Source organism: Oryza glaberrima, chromosome 1, assembly GCF_000147395.1.
Source record: "Oryza glaberrima chromosome 1, OglaRS2, whole genome shotgun sequence".
Taxonomy (NCBI): domain Eukaryota; kingdom Viridiplantae; phylum Streptophyta; class Magnoliopsida; order Poales; family Poaceae; genus Oryza; species Oryza glaberrima.
This window is the reverse complement of record NC_068326.1, coordinates 35,028,925-35,045,403: the sequence shown is the minus strand read 5'-3', so window position 1 is coordinate 35,045,403 and position 16,479 is coordinate 35,028,925. Positions and strand designations below refer to the sequence as shown.

Sequence of the window (16,479 nt, the reverse complement as noted above, 5' to 3'; positions counted from 1 at the left end):
GCTAATTAGTACTCTCTCCTTATCAAAATAAACCAATCTCGTATCTAAACCAATCTCCTGATACGAGGTGGTTTATTTAAAAAGAGTGTGTAAGATAAGATATTTAACAGGATTATGAATCTAGACATAAGTTACCTCTTATCAATTTGGACATAAGATATATTAGATTCATAATTCTTTCCCGTTTAGATTCATACAGAAGCCAACGTCTCGCTTATTTTGCGGAATAAATGAAACGGCATATTTGCAAACGAAAAATAATTTACGAATAAATTTTTTATATACGTGTTCTTAGCGATCTAAAAAAACTGAAAAATAATTTGATGAAAAAACCTAAAAAATTAGCTCCAAATTTAAGGTTGAAAATTAAAATTTTGGCTAATAAGGATAAGCATAAGAAAAAGATGAAGCCTATAGTTTTATAAAATATCTAATCTTCTACTGGCTAATATTAGGATGGAAATAAATGTTCATAATGTTTCCATCAAAATTCACCCCACCTTTTTTAACAAAAAAAAAACTCACCTACCACTGACAGAGGGGCACAGGGCTAATGGATAATTACGGGGATGCATCCCGAAATCCAGCGTGAAACCTCCCAAAAAAGTAGCCACGAAAAATCAACCCAGATAAAACACAGCAGCCGCACATCACCCTGACATCTCTCAATCGGACGGTGGATACCACCTCACCGCACAGGCTCCCCGTGCGCTCATCCGCACCAAAAAAACTTTTTCCTCCCGCTACCCGCAACCCAGCCCCTTCGACTTCCCGCCGTCGCACCATTTCCGTGAACCAGTTCCACCGAAAACCAGAACCAAGCTCACCGTATGGGGCCCACCGGTCGGTGTCCTCACGCGTCAAACACCGGTTCCACGTGAGGAAGCTGAGCTCGTGGACCTTCCCGCCTCTCCCACCCACCGCGAGCTATTAAACCCCGTCTCCCCCATCACACACTCTCCCCACGCCTTTCTCCCCCGAAGCCTTCACAAGTTCACATACTCGCGGCCTCTCCTCTCTCCGTACTCGCGAAGCCACGCTCCGGGCCGTTGTCTTCTGTGTCGCTTCGAATTCGGGAAGACCCTAGTCACTGCGCGGCCGCCGAGTCGGGATGCCGCCGGCGAGAGGCGGGAGGCGTGGGAGGGGGCGAGGTAGGCGAGGTGGACGCGGAGGCGCCGCCTCTAGGGCGCGAGGCGAGAACGTCGTAGACGTCGAGCCGATCAAGCTCGGTGATGGTGAGTAGGCTGGATCTGGGTTCTGGACGCGATCGGTTTTGGGGGATTTTGTTCGGGCTAGTGATCGATCTGGGGGTTTTGGGGGTTTTTGTTACTGTGCGTTTGGTTGGTTCGAGAGTTTGTAAAATCAAACCGTTGGGGATTCGGATTTTATTAGGGGATTTCTGGTGGATTTTTTTTGGGTTCAGGATTGTAAGGAAGTAGCATTGCTGTTTTTACGTCCTCCGATCGGTTCTAGATGAGATTGGGAACGGTTTCCCCCCTCCATTTGTGTGCTCTTCGCGTATTTGGAGGAGAGCGCTATATTCTGTGGCGGAAGTATGAAATACATTTTTGATCAAGGCGTTCGAAACTCCGTAACATTCTGATCCCCACATATTTGGCAGATGATGCGAAGGTAGATCCACAGACGAAGTCACCTAACGAAGAAATAACAAGCGCGGAGGTTTGCGAGGTGGAGACCTCTGAGGCTAGCCCGCTTGGTGCCCCGGAGGAAGGTGAGATTGAAAGTTCAAACTTCTCGGACGGCACGGGGTTGGTAATTTGTTATACCCTTATCGTTTCGGCTTAATCCCGGTTTCGATTTATGCAGATGAGGGGAAGCCAGGTTCCACTAGGAACCTGAAGCGTCTTCGGAAGACGATCACGATCGATTCCGCAGCCGCTGAGGAGCATGGGGCAGAGAGTGACGATGAAGGTGAGTGACGGAGTTTGCTTAGCTGACAATTTCTCGGAATTACGGGTGCCGCTTGTCCTGTTAATGTGTAGTACGGTTGTTTGCATTGTGTTCACCTTGGTTGTGCTCAGTTTTGATTTGTTTTGGCAAAATGAACACTATATAAAACTCCAGATGTTGGTATTTGCAATATTAGTCTAGAATGTTGTATAGCTAGTCATTATTATTGTTTGTTTTGACCTGTTGATTTAGAGTTTGATGTTCTTGCCACAGCAAGTTGCCAAGAGTTGGCTCCATGCAGAAGGTCCAAGCGCCTAAGGTGCAAACCAACTAGGAAGAGGTCCAAACCAACTGGGAAGAGGGATTTGGGTGGCAAGGAGAGTGAAGATGATGTATTTGCAAATAGCTCGAGCAGTTCCCAGGATGGTAACAGTGTTATTTACAATATATTCTGTCTTGCTGATCCTAATAAATTTGTTTGGTTGAAGATTTATTCCAGATTGATATTTTACAGACGCCGGGAAGTTAGCATCTAGAAGATCAAAGCGTCTCAGGGAGAGGCTTACATCTGATTATTTTGATGGTGATGTGGGTGAAGACAAAGACACCCTGGGAAGTAGCTCTGATGATTATGGTATTGTTACAATTCTCAACTATTGCATGATTTCTGATATGCTGCCAGTCTGCTACTACAAATGTAAAATTTGCATTATGTAGATGACAATTGTTCGGCTCCCCGCCGAGGATCAAAACGCCTTCGGAACAGACTGGGCCCCAGAAATATTTCATATGCTGATGATGATAGCGACACCGATGATAGTAAGTGGGCACCCTTTGTTATGGCTTGACATAATTGACCCTTTTGTTTGCAGATCATGTGATTTTGTTATTAACTTCAATCCAGTTTATTTGGGAAATTGGATAACTTGTAGTTTCTCTTCTGCTAGAAAGTCTTAATTGACATAATTAAAAAATACTTTGAAATATTGTTTAACCAAGGATGCATTTAAAACAATGTGAATAGAGTTTTTTTACGGAATGGAAGAAACTATCTATTTTCCTCAATGCATTCTTTTCAATATATATCTTCATTGATTTGTGCACTATGTGAAACTTGCACCTTTCCTATTTACACGAGCAGAAAGATTAGGACCTAACAGTTGAATTTATTCCCTTCTGTATAGCTAATATACAAATAACATAACCTTGTTTAAGCATGTTACATTAACTACTGAAATTACCACAGATTGCAAGAAGATTGTCCCATGCAGGAGAACGTCAAAGCGCCTACAGGAGAAGCGGAAAGCTCATGATGTTTCAGAGGTAAGTTAACTAACAAAAGAACTCAACCTACTGTTCTTCATGAAGTAATAAATATCTCATCGAACCTTTTCAGGAGAGTTACACTGAAGCTTCGTCTTGCATGTTGTCGACTTCTTCATCAGGTAATAACTAATCATTTTATGATCGATAAATGTATCACCTACTTTATAATTTAATATGATTTTGTGGTCAAGAGATTATTGCAATCTTGCATTGTGCACAATTAATTAATGTCACCGTACAAATATGTAAAATACCTAGGAAATATTTTGTTTTTTACTCCTACCTGTTATACATGGAAGTGCGAAGCATCAATGATCCAGAGTCACATCTAAACACATTCAATATTGTTGATCACCTTTATTCAATGCATTTGTTGTTGCTTGCATCTATAATATCGCATGAATTGACAACCATTCCTTCTGTGCTTCTTAATGATTTGTGTGGAACCTCAGAATGCTTGTCGTAAAGTTGATATTACGTTGTGCATGTTTCGCTAATGACTTGTGTCTTTCAGATGATGAATTATTGCACAATTCTATAAAACCTGGCAGACGTAATTCGGGTGGACCTAGTTGTTCGATCTGTAAGGTTTGTCAGCAGTTCTGATTTATTAATTTTCTATCCCCCCCCCCCCCCCCCCCCCCCCCCAATCTTTACATGAAATCCTAACTGATTTTTTTTGCAGATTGGAATTGCCTGCTCTTTTCTCATCAAATGCAAGAATTCCACTTGTTCTTGTAGCTTCCACACCTTTTGTCTTGATCCTCCTTTGCAAGAGATTATAGGCACCTGGGAATGTTCTTGGTGCAAAAGCAATGCAGCACCAGCAGTCAAGGTGACAGAAGTGTTAACATAAAAAAAAATCCAAAGACTTGTTGGCCACAGACGAATTCTTCAGGAGGCAGATTTCCAGTATCAATTCCTCGTGAAATGGCAATCTCTTTCTCATCATCATGACTGCTGGGTATGTTAACCTTCTTGCTCAATCTATATTTGGTGTCTTTTTGAATGACTTATCTTTGCTGTCTTTTTTTTCTTTTTCTGTAAGGCAATAGGTGTTTGACTTTTCCTTTTTCTGTAAGGCATACTTGCTAGGGAACCTCCCTCTACCAACACCATTCTTGTTTGTAGCAGTACATTATATTGAGTTTCTTTGAACTGGTACCTTGCATTGTATATTTCATTTCTTTCAAGTCATGAAACTTTGTATTAGCCCTTGCTGCTACAACTAAAAAAATGTCATGCTGCAGCTGCTACACTTTGATTTCTATTTTAATGCAAACATGCACATATTTGGCGTATTCACAAAAAAAAAAACGGCATCTTCCTAATGTTTGTTTATGATGTTAGAATTGTATCCTGCCACACTTTGCCTAATATTTATTATGTAATTGCTATACTTGATGTGGACCATGCAAATATTGTTCCCTAGACACTTAATTATCTACTCTCTGTAGGTTCCGCTTGAATGGCTTCATGTATCTGATCCTTTACGAGTACAGAGCTATCTAAACAAGAACTGGTAAATCTTCTCAGTTTCATGTTTTTCTGTGTACTGCCTCCAGTGGAAAGTTTCTTGTGTTATTTTCTTGTTACATGTATTTATCTTTTATAATTTTTTTTGTGTTCGTCAATGTTGCTAAATTTTTTCTTGGATATACTAGTTGCACATAATCTCGTACCTGAGTAATCGTTGTTCATATCATTAGCAAATTAATAATATGAGCCCCTACTAATTTTCTACCTTTTTTTTCATTAATCATTACTGAGCTATTCTGGTTGAACACCATGTTGATGTTTGCCATTTTTAAAACAATCTTGTTTGTTTATAATCTTACCAGCTGTGTTCTCTAGTGCACCATAGTGCTTATTTTTGTTCTTGTTTGTGAACATTGCAATAGCTTGCCTAAGGAAGTTTATTCAGAGGATCAAAGGAAGCTTGAGTGGTTTGAAGTAGATCGTGCAATTGCATGTCGGAGGAAGTTCCATCATGAAGGTTTATGTGATGTCTTGGCTACTTTCCAGGATAACCAAGATTTCGACGGGTATGAGTTCCTTGTGAAATGGAAGGGCCTTGATTACTGTGAAGCTACATGGGAGCCATGTTGTACCGATGGTGTGCAACAGGTTGTTTCTATGCTTGTCAGGAGGCATAAAAATGCTTCAAAAAGAGTTAACATCAGCCAAACATGTCTAGATGGATCAAAAATAGAAGAGGTGCACTGTGGTTCTCTATATGACTATCAACTTCAAGGTTTACAATGGTTAATAGATAACTTCAAAACTAGGAGAAGCGTTATTCTTGCTGGTATGTACATAAACTCTAAATACATAATCCATGATGCACTTGTACAGTTGTACCTTACCAAATTATAATGCACCAATAATACACATGTAAAGAATTATGCTGATCAGTTTTTATTTTGTTGTTTTGAGATAATCTGATTTATCATGATGCTTGTGAACTGTATAATTATGTAGCGTCTCTTTGATGTTTTCTTTATTTGTTTGGCATTGTCTTGATGGAAAAATAGCTTGTACAACTCTTATTTCATGACAAAACTATGATAATGGGGTATGTTCTGCTCTATTGGCAGATGAAATGGGTCTTGGGAAAACCGTTCAAGTTGTTTGCTTTCTGTACCACATTATTAAGGAAAGTTTGACTGCATCCCCAGCATTGATCCTTGCTCCAAAGAGCATCCTCCTGCAATGGGAAAAGGTTTGTATATAGTTATGTGATATTCTGCCATATTATACTGTATATTATATAAATGAATTTAAAATTTTACCCTGAATCCTTTTTTTGATATTGCATTTCAGTTTACATCAAATATGTTGCATTAATCCTATTTTTTGGATGCATGTTTTGTGCTCTAGGAATTTTGCCAGTGGGCTAGTGATCTTAATGTTATTGTTTATCAAGGAGACAGAGACTCTCGAAAGTGTATCCAAGTCCATGAAATGTACTCTTCTGATGGGAAACCTTTATTTGATGCTCTAGTGACAAGTTATGAGTTTGTCCAAATTGACAAGGCAGTTCTACAGAAATTCAAGTGGTCTACAATTGTCAGTAAGTTTTTTCTTAGATGAAGTCCCCCAATATTTGGTGTTCACTTGCCGGCATTAGTGTATTGTCTCTGTTCTTTTCTTGTAACACTTGAGCATTTCCCCACTTTCACTTCAGTTGACGAGGCTCACAGAATGAAGAAGCTTGACTGCAACCTTGCAGCTTGCCTAAAACGATACTGCTCTGAATTTCGGTTGCTCCTTACGGTATGTACTGCCTACTTGACCTGTAATTTCTTGTCCTTAATTATTTCTTGGAATTTTAGAATTGGTTTGTTCCTTGTCACTAGTTTGATTATTAGTAGTCATCTGGGCATGAGGTTTTGAAAGTGAGATGCCTGGTATAGCCAGCATTCAACCATAGTGAGTGCCCATAATACTGTAAAAGGGGTGTGCATTACTGTAGCTGAGGCATGGCTCGCTCCTACTGCTCCATGCATCGTATGATTTGGGGACTAGGATTTTAAATCCATTATCTGAAAATGGTTCGCTTCTGTGGTCTTTCTGAAGCAACTTAATCCTGTGCTAGAGCCTAATCAAGTGCTATATAGCCGCTAGAGCCTATATAACATAGAGAGATCTGGTTAGCCCTTTTTACAGATATCATATATAGCCGATTCTTTCTCCTTGGCTGTCAGCGTAGTAATTCTTACGAAGTGCTTTACAATTGCCCTTTCTTTAAAAGAACTATGTTCTGATCCTGGTTCCTCTTCCTTTCACTGTACAGGGAACACCGTTACAAAATAACATCATGGAACTGTTTTCTTTGCTTCATTATATTGATCCGGATGAGTTCTCTGATCCAAAGGCTGATGGATTGTTCTCACCAATTGAATCTGGAAGGGATTTGACAATGGATGAAAAAGTTGCTAGGATTCACGATATTTTAAAGCCCAGGTGAATACTCTGAAATAAGTACTATATATGTTTAATATCTTGGACACGGATCTTTTTTTGCCGGGTTGGCCGGAAGGTTTGGTCGACCAATTTCATTATTAAAGAAGGGTATTAAAAACAATTGAACACAGATCTTAAGTTTCTTGTTTTTGCTAGGATGTTGCGGAGAATGAAATCTGATGTTCTAACAGATTCTATGCCAGTAAAGAAGTGGGTTGAAGTTCCATGTGCACTTGCAGATTCCCAGAGAGAACTTTACATTAATATTTTAGAGAGGAATTACTCAAAGCTTAACAGTGCCATTCGGAATGGTGAGTTAAGCGTTCTGCTCTTTTTTCATGCTCTGGTAAAATTTTAAGTCAGATTCACTTTGTAAAAGCATATTTGTCCCTATGAATTACGTATGGGAATATGAGATTTTTCAAATCCCTTTAATTACGTATGGAAATAACACTGTTAGTCTTGTTTGTACTTTTGCAGGCAGAAAACTTTCTCTGAACAACATACTTATGGAACTCAGAAAATGCTGCAATCATCCAGTAGGTTTTACTTTCTGTTTTGTTGATCAGATGCAGAACTTGGTCTCTTTTCTCTTAGATGTAGGAATTGGGTGTTTTTGCTTTTCCGAGTCTCTCATTTTGACAGTGATTTGTGTGGAGTGGTTACAGAAAATTTGTAGCAAACGAGAAGCTTAAAATTGGCTTTAATGTATCAGTTTGTTAAACTCCATTCTTACAATCCTGCCTTCTATACAAGGACCACTAGACCAGGCCTTGCTCCCTCCGATCACCCACAAGCTCACAACAAAGAGCCCTTTTTAAGTAGATGTGCTGTTTGTTGTGCATGTTAAATTTTTCTGCTGTCCTAAGATGCTAAGATTTTGCCTTTCAGTATCTATTTCCAGGACTTGAAGTTGGACAGCAAGCAACTGAAGATGTGTTTCTATCACTTATTGCTTCATCAGGCAAACTTCAACTTCTTCATAAGGTTCTTTCGAGACTTCATATTGGACCTTATATTGCTATCATATCTTAGCACTGCACCTGAAGTTTAAACTGCTAGAAATAACACTGCTCAATTGCTAAATTGCAGTTGCTCCCAAGATTGAAAGAAAGGGGAAATCGTGTACTGATTTTCTCGCAGATGACTAGGATGCTTGACATTCTTGAGGATTTTCTTTGTTCCCTGGGATACAAATATGCACGGTATGCTTCATTCGTCTACCTTCTATCAATTCTCTAAATTATATGCTTCAGACTTTCGCTGCTCTTTTCCTTGTATATCTAGTAATTGAATGACACTTCTTTTGGCCATTTCATGGCTGTGTTAACACTTGGCAGCATCGATGGGCAGACATCACTCTCTGCTAGGCAGGAGAGCATAAAAGAGTACAAAAACATTGATAGTGAAACATTTATTTTCTTGATGTCAACTCGTGCTGGTGGCATTGATAGTGAAACCTGGTAATGTATTATCATATCAACTTAGTTCTTTCAGTTGAAACTGTTAGCCTGTAGGGCAAGCTCTTAACCAGACTGCAATAGTATGAGTATGCCTCTGGACTGACAAACATCATTATAATTTGCAGCCTGGTGCAGATAGGGTAATTATATACGGTAAGTGGTTTTAAATGTTTTCATTCACTGCTAATTATATAATTTGCAAGTGGATGCACTGATTTGGCCTTCCTATTTCCAGATCCTGACTTCAATCCATTTATGGACTTGCAAGCACAATCTCGGGCTCATCGGATCGGGCAGACAAGACCAGTGGTTGTTTACCAACTCATTACAAAGTGTTCTGTCGAGGAAAAGATACTACAGAAGTCAAAGCAGAAGTTGGCCATCGAAAATATGTTGATGAACTCTTCCAAGAAGCCAAGTGCTGATGAGTTGCAGTCTATATTACTCCATGGAGCAAAGACAATTGTGGACAGGAAGATCAGTGCAACATCCATCCATTATGACAATGAAGCCATTGAGAATCTCCTCAAGTTAGACCCTTCCACTGGTGAGAAATGCTCGTCGGATGATAACGGTTATCTTGGCAGCATTGTGAGCTTTGCTCATGGCGTCGAGGATGAAGCACCTTCTTCCCCAAAGGTTGAGGATCTGAAAGTTCTCAAGCCTGCTACTCCCAAGGTTGATCTCGGCCGTGGGAAGAGGCAAAGGAAAGTCGTGAACTACGCTGACGAGGTTGAGAATGAAGACAGTGATGATATGTATGCCCCGGAAGGTTCGTCGACTTCCGAATCCAGCAGTTCGTCCTCCGATGATGAAACTGACAGCGCTCTGCAGCTGCAAATAGTTACAGTACCGGACATTGATGCAGATTAGGTGTACAACTCTGTTTCTTACTTTCTGTTTGCGTCTTTGCCTTTTGGGACCCTTGCCTTTTTAGTGAAGGGATGGAAATAGAAGGAAGCTTTTGGATAGGAGCAGTATATATTTAAAGGTCTTGGAATGGCTAGCGTATAATCTGTCTTGGAATCACTTTGCTGCTTGTGATTTTTGGGATTAGTATCTCTGTCGGTGTCATATCGTCCATTTGCAACAGAGTAATATTGTTTCCTACGAAACCGTAAGTTTCACTGCCAGAATAGCAGAAATATTTTTGTTTGACACCCCGACGTTATATAAGCCCGCGAGCCGCCGCCGCCGCCGCTGCTAGGGCGGACGAGCGCTCGCCATGGCGGCTAGCCGAGCGAGGCAACTCCACGCTCTCTACCTGACGAGAGGATGCCGTGACCCAGACATGTGGGCCAACCTCGCCAAGGTCTACGCCTCCAACTCCTTCCTCCGGGAGGCCGCTATCATCTACTCGAAGCTACTGCCCCATCGTACTCACCACCTGCCCCTTGTCATCGTCCTCCTCAAGGCAACCGCCTCCCGCGCGGATCCCGTCCTCGGCAGGGCCCTCCACGCGGAGGCCGTGAAATCCGCCAACGCCCACGACCGCCTCGTGGGGACGACGCTGGTGTCCGTGTACTGCAAGTGCGGCCTCCTGGCCGACGCGCGCAGGGTGTTCGACGGAATGCTGGACCGGAACGCCGTGACGTGCAACGCCATGCTCGCCGGGTACGCGGCGGCGGGAGACATGGTGAGCGCGGAGGCGCTGTTCGCCGGCATGGGCTCACGGACTCCCGTCACGTGGGCAACGCTGATCCGGGGGTTCGCGGGGAAGGGCGACATGGCGGAAACGCGGCGGTGGTTTGAGGCCATGCCGCTGGGCATGCAGAACGTCGTCACGTGGACCGTGGCCGTGCAGGCCTACGTTGCCGCGGGGGACATGGAGACCGCGAGGGAGCTGTTCAACAAGATGCCTGCGCGGAACGCGTTTGTGTGGTCGTCGATGGTCACCGGGAACTTCAAGGCTGGCAATGCCGAGGAAGCGCAAGCGGTGTTCGACAAAATCCCCGTGCGCAACTTGGTGAACTGGAACGCACTAATAGCAGGGTATGCCAAAATGGGATGCTGCGAGAAGGCACTGGAAGCATTTCACTCCATGCTGAAGGACAAGATCAAGCCGGACGAGTTCACCATGGCAGGTGTTCTCTCTGCCTGCGCACAGTTCGGTTCGCTAGAGCAAGCGAGAAAGGTTCACAATTTCATCATCCAGCACCGTATCCGGAAGAACCAGTTCGTTATGAATGGCCTGGTTGACATGTTCGCCAAGTGCGGTGACCTCGCTTTCGCACGAAATATCTTCGACAACATGCAATGGAGGAACACCGAATGCTGGAACTCGATGATCTCTGCACTTTCCAGCCATGGACAGAGCATTGAGGCTATTCGGTTGTTCTCCAAGATGGAGTGTTCGGAGCAGAAGCCTAATGAGATCACACTTCTTGCCGTACTCGGAGCTTGCACACACGGAGGATTTGTAGATGAAGGACTAAGAATCTTCAGCAAATTCGATATTTACGGGGTTGCTGCTGCAGTAGAGCATTACGGCTGCCTGGTTGATCTCTTGGGCCGTGCTGGAAGATTGAGGGAAGCTTATGAGATTGTCAAGAACATGCTTGTTGAACCCAATGAGGTGATCTGGGGCTCCCTGCTCGGAGCTTGCAGGGTGCATGGCGACGCAGAGATGTCTGAACTCGTATCAAGTGAGATCCACCAATTGCACTCCCGTCGTGTGTCAACCAACGATGCAGAGTACATCTTGCTGTCAAATATCATGGCCTCGTCGGAGAGGTGGGAGCAGGCTGAACGCATGAGGAGAAAGATGGCGCTCCATGGAGTTGGGAAGACCCCAGGGTGCAGTTCAGTGGAGCTCGAGATTACTGAACACCAAGTATGTGCAGGCAGTGGTACGTTATCCCAGCTACACTGACTGCATTTTTTGCTTGTCCCAAATGTTCTTCCGAAAGTGTTTTCACAAGTTGCCCAGAAAAGAAAAGCCCCTCATGTGCTGGATATTCTATTAACTGTACTTCTTATACATAGATGATTAGACAAGGACATTAGATTATTAGACAAGGGAATTATCTGTTCTGTTGCATCCCTTTATCAACTGGTGCTGGCATAGAAATAACTACACACTTCGTGTCAATTTTATATGCTAATATCAGTCAACAGGCACAATTGAATTATGTATTTGAACATCAATTTTTGTGGTTGAAATGTTAAAAGAAAAATCTTCACTAACGATATCAGAAAATACATGTCTGCCAAATTTCCAAGATCAAAGGCACCAAAACGACTTCAGGGTGCAGTTCGGTTGAGCTTGACATTTCTGAACACCAAGTACACGCAGGCAGTGGTACGTTATCCCAACTACATTAACTGCAATTTTGCTTGTCTCAAATGTTCTGGCGAAGCGGTTTCACAATTGGCTTGAAAAGAAAAGGGATTTTCTATCAACTAGTATGCTTCTTGTACATAGATGACTGTACAAGGGAAATTTATAATCTGCTGCATCCGTTTATCAACTGGACACGATGCTGGCAACTGTGCAATTCCCTCAATAAAAAAACGGTCATGTCAATTTTATATGCGAATAATGTCAGTGTGCAGGCACAACTGAAATGTGAAATGTGAAATTCTGTATTTCAACATTAATATTTGAGGGTTCAAATCATCAAATGTGAAAAGAAACCAAACTATCTTCACTAATGATACCAGAAAATACATCAACGCCAAATTTCCAAGATCAAAGCACCATTAACCATTACCAATTTACTGCATTGCAAAGAGAACACAAGAACAGAGATGATAACGAAATGGCATGATCATCTAGGACTGGGAATTCAGAATTCAACCAAGACAAGTTAAACTAGACAATCACTTCCCTATCATAGATCCAGCTGAACTTGACCTTCCTCTGCTCATCCTTCTTAGCCCTGTCCTCAGCCCGCTCCGCGGCCCGCCGCATCCTCTTCGCGAGCCCGCACACGAAGTCCCGGGCCCTCCGGCCCTCGCCGGAGAGCCCGGTCTCCAGGGTCTCCAGCTTCCACCGCTTGACGAGGAACTCGACGATGTCGGCGTAGTCGCGCGCGGTGTAGACGTTGAGGCGCTGCGCCACGGCGGCGAAGTGGTCGAACAGGTTCATGTCGCGGCCGTCGTGCATGAGGTGCGCGGGCATGGTGATCCGCTTGTGCATCATGTCGGCGATGGCGAGCATGGCGCCGTCCGGGTCGAGCCGCAGCAGCTGCTCCACGATGCGCCCGTACGCCGTCTCGTGCCGCTTCTCGTCGGCGGCGATGGTGCCGCAGGTGCGCGCCAGGACGTCGTCCCCGTGCGCCCTGGCGAGACGCGCCGTGTTCCCGTGCGACACGGCCGTCGCGCGCTCCTGGAAGCTGGTGTACACGAACCCCAGGTACGGGTTGTTCTCCGTCCCCGGATCCTGCCATGGATTCAGCAACAATGCTAAGCAAAAAAAAGATTGAAACCAAGCAGAGAAATGGCATCAACATTTCGAGAGATTCGTACCATGCCGGAGCCGATGAGGTACTGGACGGTCTTCTCGACCATGCGCATGTCGACGCGGCCGGAGAGGTACATGTACTTGCCGAGGATGTCGCCGTGGCGGTTCTCCTCGGCGGTCCAGGTGCGCGTCCAGACGGCCCAGGGGCAGGCGCTGGCGCCGGTCTCGTCGCGGACGCCGTCGAGCGTGTTGATCATGGTCTGGTACGTCGGCAGCGCCTCCTCGGTAATCATGTCCCCGACCAGCACGACGAAGTACTCGTCGGGGAGCCCCGCGGCGCGCGCGCGGAGCTCGTGGACCTGGTGCTCGAACATCTCCGACGACGAGTCCGGCAGGAAGTCCGTCGGCTGCCAGCACTCCTCCACGGGCTTGAGCAGCGGCAGCAGCGACGACCTCGCCCACCCTTCCAGCGACCGGAACACCTCCGCCTTCTCCGGCGGCATCGAGTGCGTCACGCGGCGCCGCGTCGCCGTCGCCGTCTCCGCGGCCGTCAGCACAGCCGCGGACACGCGGCACTGCCGGCGCGAGGGCGCCACCACCGCGCCGCAGCCACTGACACGCACGGTTCCCACGACCTGCATGACTGCCACTATCACTGTCAGTCAACTACAGTAGCTAGTTGGTGGTTGGTTTCTTGATTTCTTCTGCCTTTCTGGGATCGCCGAGCTGCCGCGGCGTGGTATATGAAGGGAGGGGATTCGCCTCCAATGGTGGGCGAAACCGAAACCGGTGGGTGGTGCAGTGGTTTTGTGCGAACGAGCCGATGGTGTGGGAGAGCGAATCCTGTGGGTGCTCGCGGCCGTTTTAGCCACGCTCACAGCTGGGTGCACGGCTAGCCTCCACGGTGTCTGAGGCTCATGGCTTGTCTCCATTTTTGGCCAGTGTATCGGGTCCACAGATCGTAGTGAACACGTCCGTTGCTTTCCAGTTTCCAATTTTCCATACCGGAGATCTGGCTGTCCCTCTCGATACGATGTCGCCATCACAAAAGGGACCGGGGTCAAACGGTACTTTGTCCAGCTGCATGGGACAAGTAATCTGGCCGGCAGTGACGTGGCCATGTTGGGAAAAACGAGCTACGGCGAGAATTTTTACTGTCAACTGTGGAGAACAAGGTGACCAACTTTGTTGAAATGGGTGGGTCGTTTTTGTTCTGTTGTGTGAGATAAGCAGGCTGGTTATGGTAAACACCGTGGTCCGCCCCTGGATTTCACTACCAAGCGGAACGGCACGTGCGGCTTGTGCATGTGCAGCGCTGGTCCATATACAAGTGGCATGCATTTCGCGGACGCGCTGGCTGCAGAGGGATTCCCCGAGCCCACCAGGCGCCGCCACCGCGCGCTGCTCGCGAGGAAACAATCGAGACCAGGCTGGCCTGCCCCTGGCCGTCTGGCGCCGCGACCTGCGACAGATTCAAACCAAAACCGTATGTAAACCCACTCGCTCACCAAGCGGTTTCGTATGGCCAAGCATTTAACCGGAGATCCGCCTCCACGTCCCGTGCAAGTTTGCGTCCGTGCTCAGCACGAACTCGCCATTCCTTGGAATTAAATTTAAAAATATACTATTGATTCGTTTTTTCTCATAAATACTCGGGATGTAAATTTATTAGCAGAAATATACTATCGATCTCACACAACCGTTTCATAAAAGTGACATGGGCGTGACGACACGAACGGCATCTATGACAGGTGTCGGCCCCACACAATGAAACTGCGACACCGAACGGCGAAATCGAGGACGTGCGTGCAGCGGCGTCAGACCATATGGTCTCGCGGTTTGGCCGCGCGAGACCGAGCAGTCTCGCTCAATCAGTGAGCGATTACGACGGTTGAAAATTGTTAATTAGTGATTGATTAATTATTAATTAATCACTAATTATGATAATTAATCACTAGTTATTATTAAATAATCAATAATTAGGATAATTGATCACTAATTAAGTAGAACCGTTGGACAAGACGTTCGGTCTCGCGATACTGCGCGGTGTGCGTCGTCACGCTTCTGTCACTTTCGCACAACGGTTGTGCGAGATTGACGGTATATTTCTGCTAAAAATTTTACGCCACGAATATTTCTAAATTTTACGCCACAAATATTTCTAAGGAAAAACAAATCAACGGTATATTTTTCAAATTTAATTCCATTCTTTGTCATTGGGTTGACGAGACATTCTAGAAGCCGTTCTTCTACGTTATCACGCCGACTCGGTGACTCCCTGGTTCGCTTCACCGAAGCGACGAAGATACTATGTCTGGGAACGAGGGTTGGGAACCGTCACTCCCTAGCACGTAAAACGAAACGTATGATTAATTAAGTATTAGCTAAAATAAATATAAATGTATTAATATGTTTTTTTTAAAAAAATAACTTTCATATAGAAATTTTTTCATAAAAAATACACCGTTTAGCAGTATGAAAAACGTGCGCGCGGAAAATGAAAGAGGTGAGTTGGGTAAGTAGAGATAAGAAAGGAGTGATCGCATCACAACTCACAAGCACATCACCGGAAGTTTTGCACTTCCACCATGTTGTAAGGAAAAAGTTTACATTGCCTTTCCTCAACCATAGTTTAAGTCCGATTCATTTTCTCACCGTAACATTAAGACTACTTGAACTAGGGTTGGACGTTCGGTCAAACCAAAAAATCCGGTCTCGATCTTTGATCTTCTACAAGTTTCGGTCATCTAAAAATAGAAACCAATTAATTTAGGAAAATAATGAAGATCAAGAAAATCAGTCTCGGTCTCGATCATGACTGAAATATCAAAAGTTCTAAAATAATCAGGGCAAGTCTAAGTTCCAGATTAAAAAAACCATACACATAAACACACACCCACAAAACACAAATTGACTCTCTTCGCTATCACGGGCCATATATCGAAGCATGCTAGAGGCCAAAATTCGATTTAATTGGGTTGCTGGACCTTAATAGTCTTATTGGGCCAAAATTTGATTTGTGCGGTTTATTTAGTTAATCGAAGGTACTAACTGAATTGACCGAATAAAATTCGGTCCTTTAACGCCTGATACTGAACTAGTGACCAAATTTCTCAGCTTTTTCAGTCCTAGTTTCGGTCTTTTTGGTTCGGTCTTTTTCTGTCTACCCTGGCTTAACAAATAAAATGAGGAGTGAACTCCTTTGATGGTTTGCTCAGCGGTTTCAACCGACGTGGCGTATTCACCTAGTCCACACGTGATGAGTCAGTATACACATAAGCGTCGATATTGACGCAGTTAATAATAATAATAATAATAATAATAATAATAATAATAATAATAATAAAGCAATTAGTCCATAGGTCATCCTCTCTCTCCTCCCCACTCCCCTCTCTTCTCACACATCGG

General features: G+C 44.5%; 3 protein-coding genes across 3 annotated transcripts; 2 read left to right on the top strand and 1 right to left on the bottom strand.

The window, feature by feature from the left end:
- The first annotated feature begins 1,111 nt into the window (after positions 1-1,111).
- LOC127758721 (CHD3-type chromatin-remodeling factor PICKLE-like) lies at positions 1,112-9,635 on the top strand. The gene is given in 24 exon segments (XM_052283937.1): positions 1,112-1,235; positions 1,622-1,732; positions 1,828-1,932; positions 2,185-2,337; positions 2,426-2,545; positions 2,629-2,730; positions 3,158-3,234; positions 3,308-3,356; positions 3,752-3,825; positions 3,923-4,201; positions 4,695-4,759; positions 5,139-5,545; positions 5,835-5,959; positions 6,118-6,310; positions 6,425-6,513; positions 7,034-7,203; positions 7,360-7,514; positions 7,684-7,706; positions 8,095-8,190; positions 8,296-8,408; positions 8,544-8,656; positions 8,701-8,708; positions 8,792-8,819; positions 8,902-9,635. Coding segments are annotated over 24 exon segments (3,417 nt in total). The 3' UTR covers positions 9,540-9,635.
- LOC127759836 (pentatricopeptide repeat-containing protein At3g21470-like) lies at positions 9,631-12,061 on the top strand. The gene has a single exon (XM_052284054.1). The coding sequence runs from the start codon at positions 9,892-9,894 to the stop codon at positions 11,536-11,538; it is 1,647 nt and encodes a 548-aa protein (XP_052140014.1). The 5' UTR covers positions 9,631-9,891; the 3' UTR covers positions 11,539-12,061.
- A 231-nt stretch (positions 12,062-12,292) lies between these two features.
- LOC127759837 (stearoyl-[acyl-carrier-protein] 9-desaturase 1, chloroplastic) lies at positions 12,293-13,897 on the bottom strand. The gene is made up of 2 exons (XM_052284055.1): positions 13,137-13,897; positions 12,293-13,050 (listed from the first exon to the last, which is right to left on the bottom strand). The coding sequence occupies exons 1-2, from the start codon at positions 13,710-13,712 to the stop codon at positions 12,481-12,483; spliced, it is 1,146 nt and encodes a 381-aa protein (XP_052140015.1). The 5' UTR covers positions 13,713-13,897; the 3' UTR covers positions 12,293-12,480.
- Positions 13,898-16,479: the final 2,582 nt, after the last annotated feature.